The sequence below is a fragment of the Eurypyga helias genome, unplaced genomic scaffold (genome assembly GCF_000690775.1).
Source record: "Eurypyga helias isolate BGI_N326 unplaced genomic scaffold, ASM69077v1 scaffold15873, whole genome shotgun sequence".
Classification (NCBI taxonomy): domain Eukaryota; kingdom Metazoa; phylum Chordata; class Aves; order Eurypygiformes; family Eurypygidae; genus Eurypyga; species Eurypyga helias.
In genome coordinates this window covers 7,101-34,986 of record NW_010243227.1, presented here as the reverse complement: position 1 = coordinate 34,986, position 27,886 = coordinate 7,101, and the positions used below count along the sequence as shown (strand labels likewise).

The following is a 27,886-nucleotide window of genomic DNA, read 5'->3' as shown; positions in this document are numbered from 1 at the left end:
GGCATGAGAAGATTTATTTTCTTCAAGTCTCGGATCTACTCCAGAAAATATAGAACAGACTCCAACAGCATTGAACCCCAACAGCATTATTGTCCAGAAAAGGAAACTTTCCCAATATTCCTCTAAACATTCAGAGCACAAATATTAGAAAGCCCATCTTCTTTTGCTCATAAGACTGCAAATAAACCGGGGTAGTCAGGTGTACACAAGCTTTCAACAATTCATTATTTACGAGATGCTCCACTGAATTGTTAACCACCCTGCTACTTCCGTAGCTTCAGCTAAAGCTTTAACAACTTGGTGCCAGGCAATTTCCCAGCTGCCTTCAATGGGCTTCGCAAAAGAAAGAAAAAAATACGCTCTCTTCCCCCTGGCCTCAAGCAGTTATTGCTATATGAGTTAGTGAAATAGTGCCTTAACTTCAGACAAGAGTCTCACAATGTCATTAACAAAAGCTGCCTTTCAGGGGTTGAAATGTAACCGGACAATAATCAATAAATAACAGTAACAGGCATCCCGTTGAAGTCTCCTCACTGAGCCAGGCAGCAAGTGTGTTCAGCCAACAGAAGGTCATCTGTGCCTTTAGGACCATTGTACACTTCTTGGAGAAGTTAAAAAGGGACGGGAAGGAAGAGAACAGAGACAGTGAAGGTCTGTCAGAGAGCTAGTTACATATTGAAACCATAAACAGGCGGCTGGGTGAATCCCGGTGCTGTGTATCCGTATGGGAAGTTTGCTTGGGGAGGTACTGCACTGGGGCCTGCTGTTAACATCAACTGCTGGCCTAGAAAAGCATGGGGGAAAAAGAAAACAAAGTTAGTTTAAGAACCCAAGCTTCCCTCATGCTAGCTGTACTACAGCACAGGATTAGGAGACTTTAGCTAAAAAACAGCTACTGGGCAAGCACAGACTGGCAAGTCACACTATTATTCAACATGCAGCACAGCCCAGGCACCGAGGCTGTCTGCTCTTGCTACCAGAAAACTGCAAAAGCAAGGCAGGACTTGGACAGAAGATGAGTTATCAACTGATCTTGAGGGCATCATAAATATGGCTTGTTTTGAAGAGACCATCCTGAAAAGCCAAACTATTTAACCCATGCATGGTCAAAACGGGAAAATAAAGCAATTCAAGCAAATAGTTAGGTCTGTTAGGTCTTAATCTGGAGAGTGCTGCAAAGGGCCTGAATGTACCTTGGCAGATTTGTCTTTATCACTAGGAGCACACACGCCTCATGCATCTGTTAAATGCAGGTTAACATTTACATCAGTGAACCAGTCACATCCTTCCCTTACCAGCCACTTCTAGGTGCTTGTTAGCAGAATGCCTCTTCAGAAGGGCTTCTAAAATAGCGGCACACTTGAGGACAGCCATGGTTTTTTGGCTGCACATGTCTTAAAATGGGTGAGCTAGAAAGCCAGTCTGCCTTTCTACTTGGAAGAGCAGAAAGCAGGTAACATTCCTCTTAGACAGGAACTACAGGAGGAATTTGCATGCTCTGTAAGTTACTTCTGAGGTGGTGCACACCTTGGTATCCCCTGTCCTGTCACCATCCTGAAAGACTGTTCCTAAGCTCGAGTTCTGAGCCACGTAAGAGGAGCAATACTCTAGCTGAAGGGTAGAAGTACTGTAAGAGTGAGATGTCACTTCAACTTGCGCAGTTCATCTGGCAGAGACAACCATTTCACCATCTAATTAAAACCAGTTTACTTTGGAGGTCTAGCCACTTACGTCACCTTCCCAAAGAGAGACCAGAGTGACAATAGGTAATCAATTAAAACCAAGTCTTTCACCTACCAAATACTATTGGAGTGGGTTCAGTTACTTGTTCCTCTTCTTTTCTTAGGCTTTCAGAAGCATCAAGTTTATCCACCTACATTGAAGCGAACAGGAGACGTATGAAGGCCTTGTCTAGGAATTGCACCATCACATGAGGCTTTTCATGCCTGGTACCTTCGCTATCAAGTGTTTCTTTTATTAATTCAAGTCGGAGACTATGAAAATCTGCGTGTTCCCAGGCAGCTATGTTGTAAACCTGCCCTCCCAACTCCTTTAGGTTTACTGCAATGAACAACAGCTGTCAAATGCAGCTGAGAAAGACCACCATTACCTTCAAGTGAGGCACTTCCTGGGGGCCTATTCTAGTCCCTTAACTCTCTGACCCAGAAAGCCAGCCATCAGACGGCAGTTCAAAGGACCATCTCAAGTGTTACCCGTTGATCTGCAAAGCCCTTTTCCCTTCAATGACAGCACCCAGGTATCTGCAAACGTTTCAGATCCGTAGTCTGATGTTATCTAGCAGGACAGCCTAATCCGGGCTGCAGAGTACTGGTTTAACTCTGTTTGTATTCACAGACTCATTTTAGAGGAAACTCTAGAACCATTGTGGGAAGTGGTCGAGTAGTATCAGCTTTATACAGACTCCAGTGTTGTGCCAAATAAAGCTCTGTTCATGCTAAACACTCATTTGTGGAAGTGCTACCGCACACAGGAGCCCTGCACGCAGCTCTGAATTGGGTGAGGGAGTACTCCGAAAAGGCGGCAGTGCTTCCTTCTTTCAGGTTTAGCAACTTCTGTCTTCCTTAAGGGAACCCTTGGGACTTAGGCTGAGGACTGCAGGGCATCAAATGACACAGCTCCACATCCAGACACAGGCAGTACTAACGTGCTGGGCAAACCTGCACTTTGCCCGATGTTGTATTTTCAGCTGCTCCCCATCTTCCTTTCCCAGTGCAAGAATCATATCTGGTCTTAAAAGCCTCTATTATATTTCGGATATATTATCTAGGTCTGGTGTTTAACAGTTTCCTGGACTTTTTGAAGTTTGCAACTCAATAATTTGAGCGGCAGTAGGTCTTTAACTGGTTCATTTACAGCTGTCAGCCTAACAGCTCTCCAGAATAACTCTAAATACCAGTGATACAAATGCTACCCAGATTAAAAGCAATTGAGAGCTACCAGTTGCAAACTAGTTATATTGCTCTACTTAGGACCTGGGATTCCCACTCTTGGATTAGACTTTCCTCTTTCTTGAAGCGTTCGTTACGGAGCTTCGCACAGAAGTGCAGCTACCCCCTCTGTCGGGGAAACAGCAAGGCTGCTCAGACGCCCTGAGAAGGGACCAGAGCAGCTCTCCAGGAAAGCCTAAACATCTGCCTGATTTTGATTTACTGCCTGGAAGTGAAGTTGGTCAGAATGTTTCCAAATGAGTGTTATCGTACTTTCTGTGCCTGGCTCCTTCTGGGGCACAGGCTATTCTGTGCTTTAGCATCTCTTTTTGCACAAAAGAAAGGTACGTTCTGGAAGATGTCCACACCCCACTGATAAGTCTGTTCTTTTGTACTTTTGAAGTTAGTTACATGACAGTTTTAGACATACCACACTTACAAAGCCCATTCTCTAAATCCATGTTTTGCCGTTAATTCAACAGACTAAATTAGTTCCACTGTAAACCACTTTCACCATGCAGATTTTCCTTCTGGCAGGTTATCCCGTATTTAGTACATGTGATTACTTGTAAATCCAACCAGCAGTTTAAAACCCATCATCTTAGACCTAAACCTGACATGGAAAAGTTCAGGTGAACTTGTGTGGCAAGTTTCTCTTCAGTGGAATATGAGGAGGAAGAAGAGTTTATGATCTGTGCAAGTACTTTCATCATACTAACAGGCAAGGAGTTTACAGAAGCTTTATGCCACTATTCAAACCCACCAGGCCTGAAAGATTGCACATGTCTGTAATTTATGGCGTAACAAGAAATTTGCACTTAGAACACATTCTGTTATGTGGCAACTGCTTTTGTTGACTTACGAACAACATCCTCCCTACCACAAGATATCTGTGATATAGTGAACAGGAGCCCAAACAATCAAGTGGACTGAATCAGTTGCTTCTGTTTCCCAGGAAGAGGAGCAGAGTCTGGTTGGATTTTCAAGTTGCTTGTGAATAGTTATCCTTTTAGCATTAGAAAGTGAACAGGAAATGAGTTAGAGCTAAAATTACACTGCTCTTCTGGCAGAAGCTACAGCTAGATTCCTGTAAAAGAATCCTAGGATATTGAGGGACACAAATGAACACAAAGAGTTTGAAATCAGAGTGTCACCTTATAGAACAGCCCATCAACCTGCAAGAAAATTCAGAGGGGAATACTTAACATGACTGATTAGAGGCAACCTGAAACAGTCACTTAAATTACTCATTTTAATGAAGTTCCTTACTGTGATGTACTGTGCAACTCTAGAGCCTTTTAAGGAAGGATCTTGGCTTATCTTAGAGCTCTATGAGATAAGCATTTCAGGACCACACATGATCAGCATCTCTCCCTCGGCTGAGGGCTAGCTATTGGTATCAGTATTGTACAGCCAGACTATGCATCTGAAGTTCTGTTTTCCATTAAAAAACATACCATCTTCAGCAGCCTACTCCTACAGCTGATGCAGAAACAGTGTGCACTATTAGCTACTCAAAAGCTATATTATCTGTAACAAGAAAACAGAGAGTACTTTATAGTTACACAGAGTAACAACGGATACGGGTTGTCCTCACCGCGTTTTCAGCTTCAACGATGGAGCTGCTCTAAAGCATACCATTGCTCCTGCCTGCTGTTAAAAACAAACATTTAACTAGACCTCAAGTCCCAAGGCATCTATTTATAAATTTTGCTAGCTAGCCTGAACTAAACAAACCCACAGAACTTCATAGAAGTCTTAATTCTATGAGGAACAACGATATTCCAAATACATGCGAAGAACTTTGGCTTGCGCAGGGCTAATTATCCAGCAGATTAGAAGTCTTAACTCTTTCGCCTATGCAATACTCACTTTGGTAAGGTATTCTCTCATCACTTGGATGAAATAAGGCATTGCAAAGTCCATGATGTTATGCCTCCATGCCAACTCAAGGACTACATCTGGGTGCAGCAAGTCGTAGCATGTGAAAAGGCAGGCTGCAAAGCACTCCTGCTTGCCTTCTTCCAGGAACCACTGAAGCAGCTTCTCAGCTAGTTCTGCATCTTTGGACTCTGCAGCATACTGCATCGCATCCTACAGAGAAGAACAACAGTTAAGCTTGACCCTTTGCCTGTCAGCATCTTGCTCTGCACCTTAGGTGCATGTTAGTGCTAGAAGGTAAACCAGGTATCTAACATACTCTGAAGTTAACACCAGGCATGTTCTGTAGGAGCCAAGCTACAGTACCTACACTCAGTGGAGTCCTTTTATTTTGCAGCACCCCAGGTACTTGTATTAGTATTATCCAGCAGGCTTTCCTTAAGTACCTGAAGTGGCCTGATGAGGTTCTGCTTAATTTTGTAGCAGAGAAGATAAACAATCTTTCTGGAATCCCACCTACCTCACCATTAGGTATTAAGCATCACCTAGAGCAGAAGAAATTACTGCATCAACTGCTTGCTAAGCAACAAGACAGCAGACTATCCTACAGTCAGAAACTGGCCTGTGTGAACTCACTACAGGCTTGAAGACTATACCATTGTAATCATGTCTCATCTGTACCCTTACAAGGGCAAGTCTTCAGTTCTACTGACACAGAAAACTGTACGGATGCCACTGATTGACAGACAGATCCCCAAGCACAGGGTAACAGTATGAGATCAGATTTAAGATCTGCACTTACCATTGCAAACATTTCTGCTCTAAGAGCCTTTCCTTAAACTTCAAGTGATGGGCTAAGACTAATCAGAACTGCAGATTTGACACTAACCAAACACATTCAGTATCCAGGAGATCTATGCTTCATAGCTCAGAGGTTTTTGACCGTCAGGGAGAAAGGCTGCATTAACTCACCTTATACAGACGGTCTTTCTTGCAAAGCTCCACACTCTGTTTCCAGCGGTTGTTACCCTTATACAAATATGCTGCAATACGCCTGAATTCAATTAGTTCATGCTTTTCCAGACGCTGAGCCAACGTTATGTTATCAAAGTTGTCATAGGCATCAATAGAAGCTCTCAAACCCTGTTTGAGAGAGGATCGTTATACACGCCTCCAGACAGTAGCAGGCAAGAACTACAGTAGAGAAGTATCTAAGCATGGCACACAAGCGTTTAGGTTCTGCCCGCTGGATGGTGATGCTATAGCTACAGCTTCTCTACCCTGAATGTTTCATGTATCTCTCCAAAAGTTGATTTTTAACAGAGCAAGGTGCTGACTTGGTCATACCAACTTCACCTGACAGAACAGAAAAGCTCATTACCTTTAGAAGATACGTTTTGTCTCCCAAATAGCAGCCAATGGGCCAGAAGCAAATCTGTTTACAGAAGTGTTACCCAGTAGAGTACAAACCTGATATTGACCTTTGTGAAATCTGTTGTTCTGAGAGGGAGAAATAACTGTGTTTGCAGATCATCATAGTGTTCCAAGACTCCTGCCCACAAGGGGTCTGATTCCACCCCCACTACCACTACATTGCAGAAGTTCTCTTCTACTCTGCATCAGATGGGGAACAGCCAAACTATGGCCTCTTTGTTGGAGAAGCATCCCCCAGGCCTAGCAATCTGCTCGGTGGGGCTCACCTGGTAATCTTCCTCCTCCGTTAAAAGGTTGTTTAAAGCTTCGTTAACTCCTTTGTTGTTGTGGTTCTGGACTGAACGTAGATAAGGCTTTACTAGAAGGAGCTGATTAACCTGAAACGAAGATGTTTCCAAAGTTAAGTATACCGATTCTGACACTTCATACTCCCAAAACAGGTCCCCATTTGTTATTACGAGAGTTTGTGCTGCCTGTCAGGACCTTTCACACAACATCTGGTATTGTCTGAAGTAAAACAGCCTCCTAAGCCAGTTACACAAACCCCTGCAGTGTTTCCCCTACCAAGCCAGGATTGGGCTGCTTTTCAGTCCTTTATAGTGGAGGCAAAGCCAGCTGACAGATGTCAACCCTTTTTCCAGCCAGAGCCTGAAGTGTCTGAACTTGAGCACTAATATTTCTTATTCATTTACCACCTCCAACACCCACCTTTGAGAAAAAGTTGACTGTCCTGGTATGATCCAGTCGTGGAGATAACACAAGCAGGAGATCATTGATCAGCAGAGGTTTGTAGTCTAAGTAGAACTGCAAGGCTTTGTAGTACAGCTCCACATTGGCCACCTGCATGGTTTGATGCTAGTTAGTACCTCAAACACAAGTAAACCTAAGCGCTTTGTCTGGATCACTTAACTCAGCACAAGGGTTATTTGACTCTTAAATAAAAGCTTAAGGTTCCTTCTAGAGGCTGGAAGTGTTACATGCAGAATTTCTGTTCAATCTTATAACTGCTGTGCCATCTGCTTCCAGACACTGAAGTCACAAGCTACCAGGGGTAGTACAAGCCGATTCTATCCCATCCACAGTCAAAAGATCCTGGCACAGGCAGCCCTCTAGAGTTAACGCGACCATTTTTTGAACTCATAAAGGCTGTACTCTTAACCAGCCTTTTAAGTTGTTGCCTTGAAACCCATAAGACCAATAAGAATGCATTCGGTCTCAAATCTTGTGTAACCTATTCATCAATCCGCTATTCTCCGCTGCATTATTCATGGGACTGCCCCCTGAACGCCGGAAACATTCGCAGCGATCTTTCAAGAACTGTTTCAGCCTCAAACTAAGACAGCAGTCAGCTCAAAGGTATTGAAGGGGTTATGCCTCTTGCTTGTGACCTATGATCCTGAGCAGTCTCTGAAAACATTCTGTGCTAGCTGCTGCCACTCAACAGGATGTGTGGCACAGCAGAAAATAAAGGGTACAAGATCAGATTCATTCTTGTGCTAAACTGATTGGAAGTTGTTTTAAGAGCAGGAAAACTGAGTAGTAGCTTAAGCAAACTCATTTTCTAAACAGCAATTTTGTTGTGCATTTTTGCCTCTGTTCTGAAAGAAACTTTTGGCGCTCTGAGTCACTTGTTACTTACCTTAGCAATTATGTCTTTAAACTGCCCTTCTTTCCAGGCATCAGTGGGATGATTCATCATAGTAATTATTGCATTGTCATATTCCTCGTACTTGTCATAGAGGAATACAAGTTCTGCCCAGAGATGAGCCTGTTCTGCAGCCCTGAGCACCTGACCAAACAAACAAACCAACCAGTTAGTCTGATTCACTGACAGCTTCCCACCTTTCCTTGCAGTGCAGCTGCCTTACTGCATACCTTTGGAATATTAACTCGAGACCAGAAGAGCTCCAGATGTTCCCTCATTTTCTGAGGCTTGAATTTGGAGTATAAGATAGCCAGTTCAGTAAACATTCCCATGTGAGCACGTTCCAGGCCTAAAGCAGCTTCCAAAAGGGCAATCAGTTCTTCAAAGTAGCCACGATCCTGGATGTTTGGAAAATAAGTATTAATTTCAAATTCATGACCAACTGGCATTTAAAGGTCACTAAAATGCATATTCACTGAAATTCAACATGCTTTGCTTTCCTCTCCAAATGAGAGTGCTTAGATTTCCAAGATATGATTCCATTGAGGCAACAGAAATGTAAGAGAAGGGACAGTGAAAACTATCACCCTTCCTTTTACTACAGAAAAGGGGCATGCAGTTATTAGAAAATGGAGATGTAGGAAGAATGAATTTAAAGATCAGCCCCACATGGTATCACATTTAATTTATGCCTACTTTACTAGCAGATACAAGTATGTACAAGTGCTGTCTAAAGTCTTCTAGGATATTAACGGTGATCTAACCTGGTAGTAACTGATCAGCTCTTCCAGTTCATCAGCATGGATGACTATGTGTAAGCCACAGATCTGTGCCAAGCGGAATTCTTTTCCGTCCACACAGGCGAAGCATACCTGTAATGAGTTAGCAGATAGTCATTTAACAGGAGAATACTGCAATGCTTACTTAATCTCCTTATACTAAAGGGGAAGTTAATTAGCAAAGCTTCACCGAATTTGAGGCTTACCTGCAGTTCCAAATACGTATTTCCATAACGTTTGCTCAAGAGTTAAAATCTCTGCCATTCATTTTACAATGAAAATTAAGCTTTATTATCTTGGGCAAGAGGACAGGTTATAGAGCTACAAACATACTCTGTAGCCAAAACCAGTTGGCAAGCTGCTATCAGAGCTAATCGTAACTAGTTATGAATTAACACTCCTTTAATTCCCACATTATTGACAGAGCAAAGGAGTCCAATTATGCTCTAAAGCAACAGTGGAGCACATTCTGCAGACTATTAAAACCAAGAGTTTAAGTTACCTCCTTCCAAGTCCTTGTGCTGTTGGCTTTGCGGCCACTGTCCACTGCTGCCTGATACTCTCCAAGGTGCACCAAGGTAGATGCCAGGCGAGCAAAGTTAGATACGTTGTTATAGAGGAGTTTCGCCGCTTCATACATCCCTTCTTCGTAACAGCGATCACCCACCTGCATGAGGAGTCCAAGGTAAACAAGGGTAACGGCAAGAATCAGGAGTCAGCTAAGCAGCAAGTCATACACGGGCACTGTGGATCAAGACATACCTGTTGTATATGGGCATTATTAGGGCCACTAATAAACTCCTCCAGTTCTGAGAGACGGTTAGTTTTTGCCAAAGCAAAAATAAGTTCTGTCTCTACATAAGACTCTCTGGCCTTCTTCCTGGCCATCTGTAAGAACTTGACTAGGTCCTCCCAGTTATCTTGAAGAGAGAACAGATATTTAAGATCCTCTGTTTAGTCATTCTGTATCACTCACCTTGCCCAACTTAGGAACAGTTTTCACTAGCAGTCTCAAGGATCTCCTCCACCATGACACTAAGCCATATGCATTTGAGTTAAGGAATTCCCTGCTACACACTGAGTCACCTCCATGTACGGTTGAGCTTCTTGCAACTATTCTACAACCCAGTTGGCAAGCAATTTTGATAATACAGCTAATAAGTACATTATACTTGGCTGTATTTTAGGTAACAGTCCAAATTATCTCCACAGGAAGGTCCATCTTTGGTGTAGCAACACAGACAAGACAGGAATCTCCCTAAACACTGACTTATCCATTCCATGTACTGACTGCTCCCATTTCTTCTGAAACAGACTTTATAAGGCTCAAGAAGCACTCAATGTGGATGCAATAACCCAGCTCATATCCAAACAATCTTCAGTTTGAGGATGCTTTGCCTTACCATTTCTATTAGCTGCTTGAACAACTTCCATGTAGGCAGATGGATCATCTGCCTTTATATAGGAGTCAATGGCTTCTTTCACCAAGTCCTTCTGGAGTTGCGCTCTGGCTAGCTGGCTCCATACTGCTGGTTCGTTACACCTCTCCGCAAATTCGTAAGCGCGATCTAAGTTACCAATGTGCTCGATCAGCACCTGTTTGAAATTGAAGTTGCAAGTTAAAAATCAAAGCTTTATACCATTGTTCTTTCTAACAGAACTCTTCAAGTGCACATGCTGTTCTGTGTAAGCAATATAAAGCTAACTGCTTTTACAACAGCCTTTTCTGTCCAATGAAGTAGAGGCAATGAGACTCTTGTTGCCATTGTTTCTCCTCTGCCTTACAGAAGTCAGTAATGCTGGCGTAGGACAATGCTTAGTAGCATTTGCTGCTTCTGCATCTGTCAAGTACAAGTCTGCAAGGTCAGACTCAGTCAAATGCAGCATGCACGCGCCAAGTGTATAGTGCAACACCCCAACAGGTTTTGATTACTTTGAGCAGATCAGCCTCTGAAGTAATTTTGACTTTATTTTGCTATTCTTCACACATAATCCCATTTCTCCCTGCAGCTTGATAACATATAGGAACTGTCCCCTTAGGTCTCAGTGATTTAAGTGACAATCACTCCTTGAGAAGCGATATAACCGCACACTTGCCATCCTCTCTATCAGTAGCATTCTATACCTTCACACAGGAACCACGCCTCACCTGAACTGCTGAAGTGTTAACATCGAATTTTCTGAATATAGCAAAGGCTTCTTCATACAGCTCATTACTGATGGCAATGTTTGCAATATCAGGGGCATCATAGTTATCCAGCCGATTGATGTATTCCATCACACGAGTGCGGTCAGCCTTAATGGCCGTCAGGATCAGCAGATTCTGGAGATTCCTTTGGGTCACAGAAGGCAGAGGCTATAAGCAGGTGTTACCACGCACTGCTTAAGGGACATGTACTGTACATGTAAAAAAAATACATCTGCTTGCTGTCACTAGCAGCAACTTTTCATCCCCAGATTGAGAAGCACTGACATTCACCTTCAAAGAGAAACTGCTTATCAATATCAGTGTTCACTCAACACATCACTGCAAACTGCATAGTGTGAACTAGCTCAGTTCTTAAAGCAGAGAGCACTTTAAATTCTGCTTTTTCACCTGATTCTAGACATTTAACAGTGCCTAGGTCCTGCAACCAAGAAGCTCACAAATAACTTGGGTCACGTCACAACCTAAACAAAGGCACTGAATACGCTAAACTTGTGGACAAAAGTTCTCCTCTCACCTGTGCTCACTGAATACAGAATTATCCAAGACAATTTTTTCCAGTAACTCAATCAATTCATTAGGCAGGTCAGCAGTCATGAAAGCTTTCACAGTTACAGAAACCTCCTCCGGATCCTGCGTCTCTGATAAAGCTGTTTGGACAACCTGGAATTTAATGCAGGGAAGTATTAAGTGTTTTCCTCAAATGAGATATTTACCAAACTATTCCAGTGACCTACAAATGAAGGATTCAGAACTTTAGGAGTATTTTTCCACAGACAGCAAGAGCGAGCTACTTCTATATTGGATATAGCTATTAAAGTCACACCTTGGGTATGTATAGGGAGCAAATTCAGCAGAGGTAGGTCAATCCACAGGGCAGAAATATCTGACTGGTAACTAAATTTTCTGACAATGAAAATCAGAATTAGTACCTGCCACTCAAATTCCTACAGATTTCTGTATGGTTAAGATGGGGCCTCAAGGGACCTTGTGGGGACAGACAGCTACTTTAATGCTACATAATGTTTGAGAGATCCTGAGGTCTCCTCACACCGGATGTTCAGCCTCTGTGCTGTACCTGGTCAATAAGCTGCCGTCTGAAGGGGTTGTTTTCTTCCAGAACGTTTGCCCAGAGCTCAGGGTCCTTCCTGCGCACCAGGTAGCGAGCCTCACTCTTAAACAGTGAGTTCTCATTGCAGACCTGAAGGAGAAGTTACAAAAATGGCCATTAATGTTAAGGGTTAGTACCACACGACAGGTTTAGCTAACTATAAATGAGTCAGTCCCAAAGACTGACTAGAACTAATTGCTGACCAATGCTAAATGCCACAGACAAGTTCTTACCCAACCTCTGATCTGGAAGGCTCATGGAGAAGGTCTCCAGCAGAATTCCTATAGCTTCTCTTGGGTCTGCCCGACACAAATACTGTGACAGTAGCTTCACAGTAACTATTTGCTTCTGTCTGAAGTGAAGACCTGCAGAAGCCTGAAGAACTTAAGTTTTAAACCTAGAAAGGGAGCCACTTGCCTGGGCAGTGTTAAGTAGTGAAGTGAGGAACCATGCTAGTGTTTAAAGCTAGAAATAGGTTATGTATTTGGTGTCATTAGCGTTACCCTAGAAGTGTTCACAGAAGCAAGTGGCTTGGATTCCCTTGTTAATATTTTAAGGTACAGAATAAATGTGAAATCTCCTACAGAAGTGCACCAAGGAAGAGTTATGAGTTATGATCCTATTAGTACCACTAGCTTCAATTTCCAACTGGAAGAGTAGAAACCTGAAGGGCCTATTGTGTCTTCTACCAACAGGTCAGGTTTTGTTAGTATCTGAAGTAGCTCTTGGAATCTCAAGTACTTGGCTGGAAGCAAATTAGTATTAGCACAACTTTGCTTTACACTGTACATTTACTAGTTGCAGGAGTGGAGCCCTCTTCTGGGGGGAGCAATGTCTCAAGAGGAGTTCTTACAGGAGCAAGATTTTTCTCCGTAACCAGAAACACCTGCTCAGAACATCAGGTCAAGGAAGAAACTGGTACTGCCAGGTTTTTATGGCTAACCAGAATGTTAAAGGTTATCCTAGCAAAACAACAACTCAGCTACCTTCCTATCCTGAAATAAAGCAGCCAAATGTAGCCAGTCTTTCTTTTCCCTCCCTCCTCCCAAACAGCTTCAGAGGAGGTATTACTCCAACATACATACATAGGGTAGGGCCTTGCCAGAGAAAAAGGGCAAAACAAGCTAGTTCTTATCCCTACACAGCTGATGTTCTCTGCATACACCAGTGCAGAAGTGCAGGTAGGAGGAGAATGTTTTCTTTCTCAGCAGCCACAAGCACTACAATCTGGCATTAGGCTCCGGTGTCCAGTTTGAGCTGGGACATGCTTGGAGAACCCTGTGAATTCCACTTGCCCTTGAACTTCCAAAGGAGGTTCCAGGAATCAACAAGCTTAAGATACGAGAGGAATGCTGTCTGAAAAAGTCCTTGCAGTTTGACTGTCAACATTTATTTTCCTCATTTCTAGTTAAGTATTGGAGCAACTCTAAGGGTCAACCACAATAAGGGAAAATGACAACCCCCCTTCTAATTTCAGGGAAGCTTTTCCTCTGACTGTTGAGACAGATGAGATGACAGCCTGGCCCTTCTGCTCATCAAGTGCTTAAGGCTCATTTAATTTTGAGCAGAATCAGTGGATGAAAGACATGAATGGTACCTTAAAGCTGCAGAGTTACACAATTTTAGTTTGACATATGGCATAAGAGCTCTCATCAGCATAAAAAGTACTGTCTCCATATAGGAGAATCCTGCCTACCTCAGCTCCTAAGTGAGACTGCAAGACAGGGTTCTGCAAGTGTTAGACAAATATCCAGCTAGGCTTCCACTTCAGGCAGAAAGTAGTTCTTTAACATGTTTAAAATGCAGTTTTGCTAACCTTTATGAGTTCCAGATCACACTGCCCCCTCTCATAAGCAACGCAGGCCAGATGAGGGTCCCTCTTTTCACAGTATTTGCCAACTACACGGCTGTCATAGTAAGGATTTTGGATTATTATTACTGTCAATGTAGATCTTGGCCAAGGCATTGTGAGTTGCAGGTTCTTCACAGCCTTCATGAATCCTTGACTCAAGCCATGGCAACAGCAACTTAAGCCTTTGAAGAAACAAACATTATAGGTTTGTAAGTCAGACTGAGGTATGCTTGACAGCTACCCATTAATACTTGGCCTCCCATTCAAGCAAGTCTGCTGGTCAGACTTCAAAGCAGAGAGAGAACAGCCAGTTAATTTTAATGAGCCTTAAATGAGTAGAAACCAGATCAGTTTAACATCAGGGAAGGTTACAGATGCCACAGTATTGCAATCTTTCCTTTCAACTCCCATTCTATTAGCTGGCTCTTCAAGCTTAAAGCCATTAGTTAATTTTACAGGTAACTACAAACTAATGCCACAAGCTTCTGTGTGCCTACAACAAAACTGTCAAGACAGTTTCATCCAGATTTACTCCAAAGGCACATCCCATGGTTAGCTGTACAGGAACTTAAGTGTTCAAAAGTCGTGTTTTTCATAATGCAGTGCCATCAGGCATTCCTATATGGCCCAAATAATCAAGAGACTGACTTGCAAATCTAAGCTGCTTTTCTATAAACAAACATAAACCGATATTATTATTGTATCATTCAACAAAACTGCATCCAATCCAATTTGGGTGTAGCCAGGGTCAGGAAAACCCAACACTGGTGTCTACAGATGCATTTTTGTTACCTATTTCTTTTTTCCACTTCAGCCACCAGCTCATCTGTTGAGAATTGGCCTCTAACCACCATGATCAAGTTCTTAATGACATCTTCCGAACAATCCACATCAAGAAGACCTCCAACCACGGCTGGTATACGGCTAGGATTCACCTAGAATAAGCCATCATCATTAAAAGTAGTTATTAGCTTTACTAATAACCCACCCCCAGTCTTTCACATGAGGAAATCCTAGTTAACAATTTAAACTATGCTTCAGAGCAGTGAATTTTAAGTTATTAACACATTTGTATATACATTCCAGAAAAAAGCCTATACTTACAGGTTTGTAATAGACAAATGCTTATTGAAGAGGTTCTGCACTAGAAGTGTGAGTATAAAAGAGACATTGCAGATTCTGCTTTAGTCTACTGAAAGGTGAAGGTCCTTCTAAAGACAAAAAGAGCAAGAGCTTAAAACCAGGTTCTCCTTACCTTCTGTACATAGATCTCTATGTATTTCTGCAAGTTATTGCGATATAAGTAGAGCACCAGGTCATGAACAAAGTCAAATCGATCGCAGACAATGATCAGAGGAAGCTGGTCTGTGAGCTTTGCCTCCTGTATTTTGTGGAAAAAAAACCAGTAAACAAACACCATTTCTTGAAGCATTTTCAAAGCAGCAAAGTCTGACCGAGTCCCCTTGCCACTAGCATTGACAATACATTCAACTTGAGGACTGACCAGCAGACAACTGACTTCAAAAGCAAGTTATCTACTATGAATATCATGTAGCCAGTCTATCAGTCTCTTCATGAAGCGCTGCATTAGGCCTACATCTCTAGCTTTGATACAACTATCAATTCACAGATCAATTCAGAAGACAGCTGCCAGGCCAAGAACTTAATGCAAAGTGAAGTGGCCTTCAACTGCCATTTTGCCAGTCACAAAATACACAGAGTGTTTTGTACAGGTTAACTCCAGTTTTACTAAGTTTCATCTAGCCACTATCCTTGATAAAGCTCCTTGAGCACAGGCTTGCCTTCTGCCAAACTGGATTTACCTACTGTCAGCTGACAGTATATTCATGAGTTGGATACAAGTTACACCATGCAAACTAGTTTGAAAGGGATAGTGAATTTGGGTCTGTTTTCCCAGAGATAGCTTAGAAGGCCCTATTGTAAGCCTGGAATAGGATCAGACTCCCATTCCAGCTACAGAGTAGACGACTCACATCCATGCCAGCTAAACCTAGAGTTAGTATTTCCCTCCATTAGAAGGCTGTAGTACTGCTGCTAAGCAAAACATACAGAGGACTGCTGAAATCCACTGGACAGAATATTTACCTTCAGAAAGTTTTTCACCCGTTCTGGGTTATAGCAGTTACTTTCACGGCAAATTCTTTCCACTTCCTTTATCTGACCAGTCTTGCAAGCTGCCTGGATGTACTTGAAGTGAACATCTGGATCCTGGCTGAAGTTTACAATGGAACCCAAGAAATAGAACAGTCCTAGAAAGAGTCACATGTTTTTAACATAGTCAGAAGGGTAAGTGGAGCAAGTGCAGACTGTTACAGGCTTCAGCTTATGACAGTTCAACACTGCTGAGTATAGCTTTCATTCCACTGCAGGAAAAATCACAAGGATTTTTTCCCTTCTTTTAGGTTTTATCTTTCTTTCTGATCTTTACTCAAAAGCGTTCAGGAAGGATTAGAATAAAGCTATCCCTAGAACTCACTGTTACGAGCTCACTTTGATAAATGCACCCAAAGGTCCAGCCATGTGACAAGTACCTTTCCCACAAAAGTTACAATCCTTACTATTAGTTTCAACCAAGTAGCACTTCCTTGGAAACTGCTTCCCTCTAATACTGTACCTTCATAGCTTTTGAAAGATTCAAAAAGCTCCACGAGAGACTGGGTACCAAGCTGCTCATGGTATTTAGAAGCAACTTGCACACAGAGCTGTAGGTTTTGCCTAATGTTGGCTGACAGCATGGCACGCAAACATTCCACTGAGTCTTCCACTGAGAGGGAGCCAAAGAAGTTCACAAGCCACTGCAAAGAGAAAGAAATTTTACTCTGTAACTTATACAGGTTTTGACTGACTTCTAAAATGTGCCAACCAGCCAGCTACTAGAGAGAAGCCTTCCATGTGCTAACACCCAAGACTCAAAAACCACACCATACTCACCATCTTTACAATAAAAACACAGTTTGGAAGGAAGATTTGAAATGCCCACCTAGGAAACCCGGGACGGATTTAAGCCATTAAACATACAGATTATGGTTTAATCACCAACTGGACAAATATTCTTGAATCACAGCTACACGTGCTACTTTGGTACCTATGAACCGTCTTATTGCAGCTGCAGGGATTTTCGCAGCTACGGAAGTGCCAGAGTGGCCACTTCCCCTAGGCTTTCACTTGCCTACTCTGTACAAGAGACCTACCTCAGGATTCAAGAGGTGAGTATGAACGACAGCACGTTTAATATCATAGAGATCCGTGTAGTGTTCCAAAGCTCGCTGGAGCAAGCCTGCCTTTTCACACAGCTGGGCAATATGAGCACGATCGTAGTGTGTAAACATTTGGTTTCCAAGAATGGCATCTGCAACCTAGGAGATTACATTTCATATTCAGACTGTCAAAGAATCACAGCAGCTCAGCCTAAAAGTTGTTGGAAAATCACAGCAGTGACTCATTACATCTTCGATGTTGCTGAATTCTTTATAGATATCAGTATCAGACATCATATTCTTGTGCAAGCCTACTACTGTCTGTCCTTCACTTTTTGGACTAACTAGGTTAACAGGTCTTACCTGCGGGGCATGAATCAAATTCATTTCCAGGAGACGAGTCTGAAGGTGGCCTTCTGCAGGGCGGTTATTTTTCAGGGCATCCAACAGAAACGACGTGCACTGCTGAATAAGACTGTTCTCCATGAACACATCCACAATCTGTTGAGATTAGTCAAGTTAGAGAAGGGGTCTGTACAGACACAGACACATTTATCTGTAAATACTAACGGCCTGGCTAGGAAGGCAGCTCATCACACACCTAGCATGCCATATTCCCTTTCCTTTCACAGGATTACTACCATGGTAATAGAGATAAGTTGCACATTGTTTTATTTTTCTCTAGAATACAAGGACCAGATTTTGCCACCCACTCTATTTCACTTCAAACACAGCATAAAAATCCCATCCCTTCTCTTCTGTTGGGATAGTTGCTACAAGAGCAGCTGAGACTTTTTCTAAGTAGCTTCAGTTATTTACTAATGCAGATTTTTGTCTTATTTCTCTCTACATTTGACCAGAAGTGGCCACTGTCAGCCAGCACTCAACTTGGGTTTCTTTCTTTGTCTTCCTGTAAATTCTCTCCAGGGGAAGAGTTGATGTATGCTCCATTGAAGCCAACAGTAGGAGCTTTCTAAATAGACAGTAACACTCATTATTGCTTAAAACAAGACTGTAGCAGATTCACTATCAATATTACAGTAATAAACCAGAAAGTTTTCACAAGAACTTGAGAGCACACTTGCCTCTAAACCTTAATGGTAACCAAACTTGACTAGGATAGTTCAGTCACTTTTCTAACCAAGCCAACTAGAGACCTGAACTGGCCTTACCAGTCCCTAAAATGGTACTATGCTATTACCTCTGTCTAGAAAGAGACCAGTACTCTTGCTGTAGGCATCACCTGGTTAATGTTAGCCAGTGGCTCCTCATCCTGTACCAGCATCTGAGAGAACTGTAGGCCTTGATCTGGACTGATTCTCATCACGCTTCTCAGTAAGAAGATCCAGTCTGGGGTATAGCCAACCTAGAGATTTCAGAAATAGTCATGCATTTTTGGGAAGCTTTACACATCTTTTAAGCCTTCAGATTCTTTAGCAGAGGCACTATGAACTGCTCTGAGGTTGCCATGCCCACCCCTCACCTTCCAAGGATTCTCAGACAAAAGCATTGCCTGTCTGTTGACGCAGAAATTCAGTATTCACCTACAGAGTACCTGAACTTGCTCCAGGGCATTTTTCTTGCTACATAGGAAGACTCGTAGAAACAAAATTTTCAACAGTCTTAAGGCACTATCAAGTAAGGTCTTGGACTTTCAAGTGGACATAGGGCAAATTGTTTTGTAATTCGGTAAAAAAAAAAAAAAAAAAGGAAAAAAAAAGAAAAAGCCTGTCTTACGAGTTTAGGAGGAATCTTAGCTTTATTCTCTAGAATAAGCCTCAGCCAGTCCATTAATGTCAAAGTTCATAAAATTCTGGATATTTTAAATCTATTTTTTTGCAGACTGCTCAGATCTTAGTCATACACTACGACAATGAAGGAAACAGTGTTTCTCAATCTTACCTACTTATCAGTTTTAAGTGACAGATCAAACTTATCTCACAGAAGATAACTTCAGAATGCACAGGTTAAACATAAGATAGAGTCTAGCAGGTGCAGTAAACAGCTTTACCTTTTTAGCATATAGCACTATTTTCTGGAATTGACCAGTTTCAGCAAAGCACTGAATCACTTTGTTTGGCACATTAGCACGAAGATAGACACTGAGTGCAAGGGTTGGGTCAGCTGTCTTCACCAAGTCTCCCAGCTCCTCTGAGCACTCCAGCTGAAGGCAGAAATAGCATTTTTGTCAAGCAGAAGAATTCATAGATGTAGTATCAACAGAAGTATTGTTCACAATTGTTACAAGACAACAGAATTAAGCTCATGATTGAGCCCACCTTGTCTTCCTTCAGCCACTTCTCCAGAAGCTGTTTGCGGCCCTGCTGTAGGACAGGGCGACAGAGCTCCAAAGACTCAAACTTGTTCAGCTGGCCCTGGTCAAGCAATATTCCAAAGTACTGGAGCAGGGGAGAGGCCTGCCCAGGCTGAGCTGGTACACTCTGGAACTTCCTGATTGTATCACTGGTACGAAGAATTCCCTGAGAAGGCACAAGATAGAGAGGAGCAATGCTTAATTAGCAACCAAACAACAGAGAACTAAGGCTAGTATTCCAGTATTTTAGTTTTCAAATGTCAAGTACTGAAACCCAAATGAGCTAAGCAAGTCCACTAAGCTATGGCAACTCCAAGACTTCAAGTTCTACCTTTGGAGTTATTCACCTGCACTGGTTTTAGCCAGGACAGAATTAATATTCTTCTCAGTAGCTAGTGTGAGGCTATGTTTTGAATTTGTGCGAGGCCATGTCTTGGATTTGCGCTGAGAAGAGTACTGATAACACTGGTGTTTTTAGTTGTTGCTAGGGAGTGCCTGTACCAATTCAAGGACTTTTCCAGCTTCTGATATGGCACCTCTTTTCCCATTTTTTTCACTACAAAACCCACATTACCTTTGGTGCAGATGCAGCTACTTTAGCAGCATCTGCATAGCTTCCTTGAGCAAACAACGTGTTGAACTTTCTGGCAAATAGTTCCTCTGCCCCAGCTAGATTACTACGTATAGCCATACGCAGCCCCAGGTCAGGATTCTGGAGAACACTGGTAGCATAGTTCACTATGTTGTCTTCCTCAACACATACAGAAAGCACCTGGAAAGGACAAAAGGCATTCTTTTGAGAAGTACTGTCATTTCCACAACTACTATGAAATACAGCAATCAGATGGCTATACAGCCCATCAGTGAAGGTGATTATTAAAAACACAAGGTCCTCCCCAGGCAGTTGTGTACTGACAGAGGTTAAATACTGACTAATCAAATAGTTACTTGCTCCCTTCCACGACATTTGTTGCATCAAGTCACTCATTAGGTTTGTTAGATTCCATCTGAGCTTTACAAAACTCAAGAACAGAATGCTGGATTTGTTACCTGTCCTTTTTTGTTCACACCAATAATGCCTGAGGTAGGTTCATGAGGAGCTGTGACAAAGATAGTATCAGCACTAATACGGTTCATGTAGATGCACACTCCAGACTCCAAGTCATACATGTGAATGTAGCCATACTTTGTGATCAGGTAGATGACACCATGCTTAATTCCAATCTGCCAAAAGATGAGTTTTTATTAGTCAAGACTAAGACTGTAATAGTTAAGACAGCTGCCTTTTGCCTAGTTACGAGGTAGTACTGCAGTGACATGCCTTTGCACTGACACTAACAACAGATATAGCTTTGGGCTTCTTCCTTAGACTCAAAGCAATGAACAGCTTTGCTGGACATTTGGAGCTATAGCTCCACTGAATAGAGAGATTGAAGGGAAATTAAGATTCATCTGCAGTAAAGAACATACCCCTCATCCTAACGAGCCAGGCTGAGAGAGGAAGTTTGAGCATTATTAGCATTCTAGTCTAGATATGTCAGTACAAGTTTCTGTTCAGAAATACTACTGAGACAATCCCACTCTTTTCCAACAAGGCCTACCCAAAGCACCAGCAGAACCTAAACCAAGCTCAGCTATTGAGTGCTCCTATTTAGGTGTCAAGTCATTTAAACCGGGGAGGCTTCCCAGCCAAGATGGTCTTCAGACAAAGAAGTACTTCCACTTAGGACCAAGTCTCCAGAAGTTTTGTTAATTAAGCCTCAAGCTGAAACACAAAGCTGCACGAATTCTGCCACACAAACAGTTTGTTTAACTACACCCCTAAGTTGACATACCTGGACAAATACTGGAACACCCTATATATTTGTGTTTGAGCTACTGTTTTAATGTCCACCCCGCCTCCCATAAATCTATTAACCCCACCTCTCAGAACTAGGAGTGACAGCAAAGCCCTAGTAGAAAGCATTCTTTAAGACAGAGATGGCAGCTACTTGCCAGGCTATAAGGTTGATTTTTGGAAGGGTCAAACATTTACCTGCATTGCCACGGGAAAGTCTGTCTGTGCCTCAGGTGGGAAAAACACATCAACAGCTTTCTTAACAAATGGCTGATTTCCAGTTGCTGGCTGACCTACTTCAATTATGTGTAGCTAGGAAGAAAAGAGCACATGTCACAAGGTTGCCTGCAAGTACAGCCACATGAAAGAACTTCCTCTCTTCAGATATGCTACTGAAGTCATCTGCCACATTTCGTTGATGAATACCTGCCCAATCCTGAACCAATACAGTCTGAGGGACAAGTTTTCCAGAACTTGATACAGTAAAAACCAGAAAAACCTTAAAAAAAAAAAAAAAGAGAGAAAGAAAACCCTCATGCTTTCTATGAAAACAGACTGTATTTCTATTCAAGACAACTTGTTCAAGATGTTTTGAGTGAGACTTGTCAATTCATCAACAATTTGTGCAAGGCAAGACTAGAAAGCTCAGGATATTTTAGTGCTACCTCAGCTCCTTACAGACTGCTCAGCAATTGTGGCATATTCAACTGCTACTGAATTCCGCTATCAGTTTGAAGGGAACAACCTACCTACAGCACTACGGCTTAGCTAGTCTCTTTCTGTTCGGGATTCAAGACGTAAGAGGCTGCTCAATGACTTAACTTCATACACACAAAACACCACCTGGGCATAAATTAATGCTTGAACACCCAGAGCTCAGGTCTCCTTGCAGCTGTTTGTTCTTACGTCTGTCTCACCCAAGCAACCCAGACTTTTTGCAGTTCCCATCTCACTGAAAGAATGCACTTTAATGCTGACCAAATACGCTGTGCACACAGTTCCCCAGCTGTTCTCAGCACACACTACCGTGTGATCACTGAGGTTCTGCTAGCACCAAGCTCTGCTACAGCAGCACAGGAGCACCGTTGCAGACTTTACCTTGCCCCCTGCAGGACTCCTCACAGCAAAGCAGAACAGGGTGGAAGGTTTGGCATTTCCCTCTATTTTGAATTCTGCAAACGCTGCTGCATGGCCCTCTATCGGCTGGGAGACTTTTCTATCAACTGAGTACAGCTGCATTGCACCAACCACACGATTTTGCTACAAAAGAAGAAAGGTCAGCTTTTAGAGATACAATTTCAAATGTTTATAGCAAGACCTTTGGGACAGTAAACTAAAAACCAGCAAATGCCTCTCATCCCCTCCTCCAATGTTTTAACTGCTCTGAAGGTCAGGTTATTCTTACACAAAAGATACTTTTGAATTTTTGATCTACAGAAACTGAACTTACGAAAACACAGCAGCTATTAAGTGCAGTGGAGACAGACCTCTCCCCGACTGTTTTCACAGAATGCTATTTCCAGGTAACTTACCTGTGCTGAAATTCCTATCAGCAACAGCCATTTTTGGTGTTCATCTGTTCTGTAATTGATGATTTGGCAGCCCGCAAGACTAGCATGCCTGTCAAACATCTTCTGGGGTTGCGATTCTCCCTCCATGCTCCAGTGGTAGACTGCTGTCTCTGTCACCAAGGCAACTGTATTCACAGATATCCATTTCCAGAAGATCACTTCCTCTGCCATCGTGTGGGCTTTCATTTTGCTTTTCATCTCAATGTTAAAGATCTGAAGTGTTTTCCCAGCTAGTACAACAAAACCCAAGAAACATCACAGATAGATTACCACAATGGCCATCCTGTAGTCTGCCTATTTACAAGCACCCAGTTTAACTTGCTATTCCAGCAATGTTACAGGCAGGGTTCGTGTCCTGTCACATCTGAGTCTCCTTCGATACTTGACTCGAGTCCCATCTTCACCCCCAAACTCTATCATCCCTGAAGAAAAAAGTCTACACCTTATGGACACTTACATGGACATTCCAACCAACAACTGACAAGCACAGACATTTTGACTAGCTAGAAACCATAGTTAAAAAGACAGTCTAAGCCACAAAGCTTGTGTAAATTCTGGTTTAGGTAGCAGCACTGCTATACCAAGTTATAGCTGTCTAGTAGATGTAATTCAGTATAATTAATAGAAAGAATGGTTCCAGTTTGTGTCCACTTAGTAGCTGCTGTAGATGACGTGGACCAAGTCCAACAGCACGAGACTTAAAACAGCCTGAGACAGCCAAAGACCACAGCTTGAACCGTGCACTTAACTAGGAGATGGATGGGCTCTGTATAACGGTCATACAAGTGCCTTTTGAAGAGGACAGTCAAGAGGTCGGAAAGATTATAGAAAGGTTCAGAGCTTTAGTTCCAGTTAAGGTTACTGCTTCACTATTTGGGTAACTATACTGCAGGTCTAAGCTTGACTTTAGTACTCCTTTTAACTACCAGAAGCAGCTAGTAAGGGTAGGCTATTAAAACTAATATTAATTGAACCAACCTATAAAGAATAAAGGACTCTGTTCATCTCAGGAAGCCAAAGTGATGTTTTACTTCACTGCAGATGAAACGACTCAGCCCTAGGAATATTGTTTTCTGTTCACAAGACACCCACTCAGACTGCTAAAGCATTGGCTTGTAATGCCATTATTTCTAAACACGTTTCAGAAGTGTTTTCCCTGCTAGTAACACTTCTGACTGTCAAATTGGTAGGTATTCTTTCTACTGGGAAGTGCTTCTACTAGATGAAGGCTGCTGGCCACTGAGGAACCATTTTCAAGAGATACCACCCCCAAGTTAATATGTATCTCTAACGCTCTATAACGTTTTTAGCATAATTTATACAGCAAATTGATCATATTAGTTTAATGCAGTGCCAAGAGACAATGCAAGACTTCAGATACCACATGCAGCATTTATGCTGCCTGGATTAACTAGATAAAGAACTGTTAACCTGATCAACTAGTTCCTAGGACAGCTTACTAGCTTTCCTGGGACCAAAAGCTGCCTGCTCTACACATGCAGTTAATGTATTATACAAACATCATAATCCCAGGCCTAACACCACGCTGTAAACTGATAGTTGGAAAACAGCATGTTTAATGTATTGGACAACCGCTGGACTGGTGCTATCAAGGGACCTATTTGGGAACATCCACAGTGTGCAGCCTCGCATGCAGAAGGCAGACAAGTAGTTCTGGAAGGTCTATAGGAACCATCTAAACAGGAATACCAGTATGTGCATACAGAAACCGCTCCCAGTCAGTCTGCTGAAAAGGAAGCAGGATGTCCTTCCTAGTTTTAAAAGCACAGAAAAAAATGGTAAAATACTAAAATAAGCTAAAAGCTCATGTTTGTGTATTTTCTAGACTAAATCTGACTGCTGTGTTACAGCTGGAAATGGCTTTGGAAGCTTCATCAGGCAGATAGTTGTGGATGTTGGGGGCCACAAGAGCCATAGCAATACTATTTCTTTAGTGCAGCAACTCAGATTCAAGCTTCAGAATTCTAAACTATAATTAAACTACAAAAACCTGTTATTTGGATTAAGAGAGCAGAACCTGCTGTAAAGTCACAGTGAGGACAAGTGTGAGTTTGAGTCTTATGTTTAGCTGAACACTCTCCTAGGCCAAGCTTCTTCTGAGACAAAAAGCCAGACTCCATGTAAAACTTACTCCATGTAAGTTTTTCTGATTAAGCTACCAGACTGATCAGACTACTTGGACTATTCTCTACAGGTGTAGTCAAGTAAGCAGATTCCTTTTTTGAACACTGGCACAAGAATTTACATTTCAGTTCACTGGAGCACGAAGTTTCTCCATTCCACAAAGAATGGAAGCACCCCTGGGTGCTGCATTCTCCACTTACACTGAGGAGTACTCTCAGTACACAGCAAAGCAAGAGAATGATGAACACAAGGACAAAGCATAAATCTTGGTACACCAGGAGAATGCCACATGCAATCCAGAAATGAAATTGTGCATACTGTATTTCAGTTTACATCAAGAACCATTTCATTTCTTTTTCTGAGAGTGGGTTTGTATGTTTATTGCTCAATAATCCTCAGATTTTGAGCAACTCCCAATCATGGCACACAGTCACAATATGCAACAGTTTTAGCTACTGAAGCTTCAGTCAATCAGCAGGGAAAGTCTGGAGTGACGGACTGGTTTAAACCTTGTCTTCAGTGCAGTTCACTGTAGTTCTGCTGGTTACTGTGGGTAACACACTGGTTAGATAGCTCTATTCATCCCCTTTTCTCCCCAACCCTTTGGTCATTAGATTACGGATAGAAGAAGAGATCATTAAGTTTGCAACACCTGACAACACAAATTTTCATGTCAATGTGACATCTTCATCATGTTTGAGGACAAGCTTATTCACTCTGCATGGGCAGAATATTACTTCTTTTGAGCAAGTCTTAACATTGGCAGGAATAAAGCTATATTCTTCAAAGCTGATGATAATCCATTCAGTTAGTAGGATAATTTTAAAACCAGAAGATACAGTCACCTTTTGAGAGCTAGATGAAGCACTGCTAATGTAGTGAAGGCACTTTCCTTGCCAATATGGCTTGTTTAAAGGAGTCCAAGATTATGGACAGGGAACTCTGAACAGATCTGAAATTCTTTTTTCATTCTTACCTTCACCCACATGCCAGGTAAGGCAGTCCTTTGCAAGATGTAAAAAGATCTTAGCTGAATCGGTGATTCAGCTGAAGTCAAACACAACACATTAGTTTTCCCTAATGCCTGAGATCAAAGACCAGAAGACGCAGGTTTCGTGCCAGTTCTGAGGGCAGTTACTTCTTGGACCCTTAAGTAATTTCACCATGATTTTTCACAATAAAAAACACTTAGGCAGAAATGAATAGCACACAGGACATGCTAGCAGAGGTCTCTCATAAAAGTATTGCAACTTAGTTTTGTCTATCAACTGTACTTCCATTATATACACACACACGAACAGTGAGAGCGCACATCTCTCCTTCACTTGGTACAGTCAATAGTCAAAGCAGCCAAACTGTTAGCAACGAGCCAATGGAGAACATTTGCACTATAATATCAGTTGAGGATTAAGTTTCCCCACTTGGCTATGAAGTGAACTGTCAAATGGGACCCTTAAAGTTCAGTACTTTTTATGAGATTTGACCATTCTGTACTACCGAACATGAAATGTCATGACAAAGTTCACTCACCATCTGTTTAGATAAGATGCAGGAAGGAAAGTACATAGTCAGTAACAGTTATTGAGATTAAACACCAGAAGTCTCTCATTTAAGAGGAGAGCTAGAGATGCATTAAAAATTATTTGAGCTCAGACTGCTACTTAAAGCCAGCATCAACTCCACAGGTACTGATAAGCAGAGGTCTTCTATCTGCAACATCTCGTGATTATTAACATGTTTGTACATTCAGACTAACAGTTACTGGCCATCCGTATGACAATTTGTTGGTATCTGGTAAGCTACAGGAAAGGGCCAGGACAGAGCAGAGGGTAAGAGTAGCCCTACTCATCTCCACAAGCATCCGTTATGTTCACACCACCTGTTTAAAGGGCAAGTATACCATATGTTGACCTGGTCCTCAGTGAGAACAAAAGGCTGCAGTGCCAAGCCTACTTGGAGGTAAATCATCCAAAGATTACTGAAAAATCCACTGCCAGAAATACAGCATGCAGCAAGAATTCTTATCTGACCATCCAATCTTCTTGAGTCCACACACCCCCTAAGCTTAAGAGCAAGCAGTAATACAGCTAAAGAGGAGGTTTCCTACTGCAATAATAAAGGGTTACTCACCTTTTAGCGCAATTACTTTAGAGGCTGGATTCATGATGGCACTTTCGGCAGAAATTGGACGTCTGATAGGTGTTGTTGGATCGCTCATGTCAATTATCACTACTTGTGCCTGCTCGCCCACTTTCTCCCTGATGCAGATGAACTTGTCAGATTCCATTGTTAGGGTACTGAATCCAATGTTTGCCGGGTTAATGCCCAAATTTTGGAGCTAGAAAGAGGGAAGAGAGTGCTTTATTATCCTTCCCATACTGAAGCTTCTCAAGCTTCTACGTTTAAAGGAAAGTAGGAAATGCAACACTGGTATATTTCTCTGACAAGCATGTATTATGGAACTAGAATTAACCTCTGTTTCACTTTGTTCCATAAAGAACTACACGATTCTCAGCATTCGGGTCCTAAACACATTCCAAAATTGTGGTTTTGATGCAAACTAAAAGGAGTTTTAACTTCAGCATTTATTGCTTAACCTGGTTCTAATAATGTGACAGGCTGCGTACTATCAGTATCATCAATATTCCAGATTTTGCAACACTGGTGAGCTTGGTATTAAGTTTTTAAGTGGCAGAACTACAACATACAGCAGCAGTAGGTCTTACAGAAAGAACTGGTAACCCTTATGCAACCCACTCCTAGCAACATTATGGAATGAAGCCTACATACTAGGTCTCAAACAGCCTTTTTTCTTTTTTTCATTTTTACAAGTGGACTCATTCATCTTGCTTCTCAGAATCTAATTTTACCAGTAAAAGTGAAGAAAGATGTGTTAAAATAATGAGTTATTCCATCTCTCCTTGCCCAAGATGTCATGCTGTTTG

General features: G+C 42.1%; 1 protein-coding gene across 1 annotated transcript; it reads right to left on the bottom strand.

The window, feature by feature from the left end:
* Positions 1-27,273, bottom strand: LOC104507900 (clathrin heavy chain 1-like). The gene is given in 32 exon segments (XM_010149334.1): positions 1-784; positions 1,798-1,873; positions 4,821-5,042; positions 5,802-5,972; positions 6,530-6,640; positions 6,972-7,103; positions 7,903-8,052; positions 8,139-8,306; positions 8,673-8,780; positions 9,190-9,354; positions 9,450-9,607; positions 10,091-10,283; positions 10,837-11,020; positions 11,411-11,556; positions 11,972-12,094; positions 13,821-13,929; positions 13,931-14,038; positions 14,649-14,791; positions 15,112-15,237; positions 15,963-16,126; positions 16,492-16,672; positions 17,069-17,233; positions 17,438-17,575; positions 18,318-18,440; positions 19,086-19,238; positions 19,354-19,554; positions 19,963-20,160; positions 20,439-20,612; positions 21,424-21,537; positions 22,324-22,485; positions 22,758-23,026; positions 27,072-27,273. Coding segments are annotated over 32 exon segments (4,908 nt in total). The 5' UTR covers positions 27,229-27,273; the 3' UTR covers positions 1-668.
* Between the last annotated feature and the right edge of the window lie 613 nt (positions 27,274-27,886).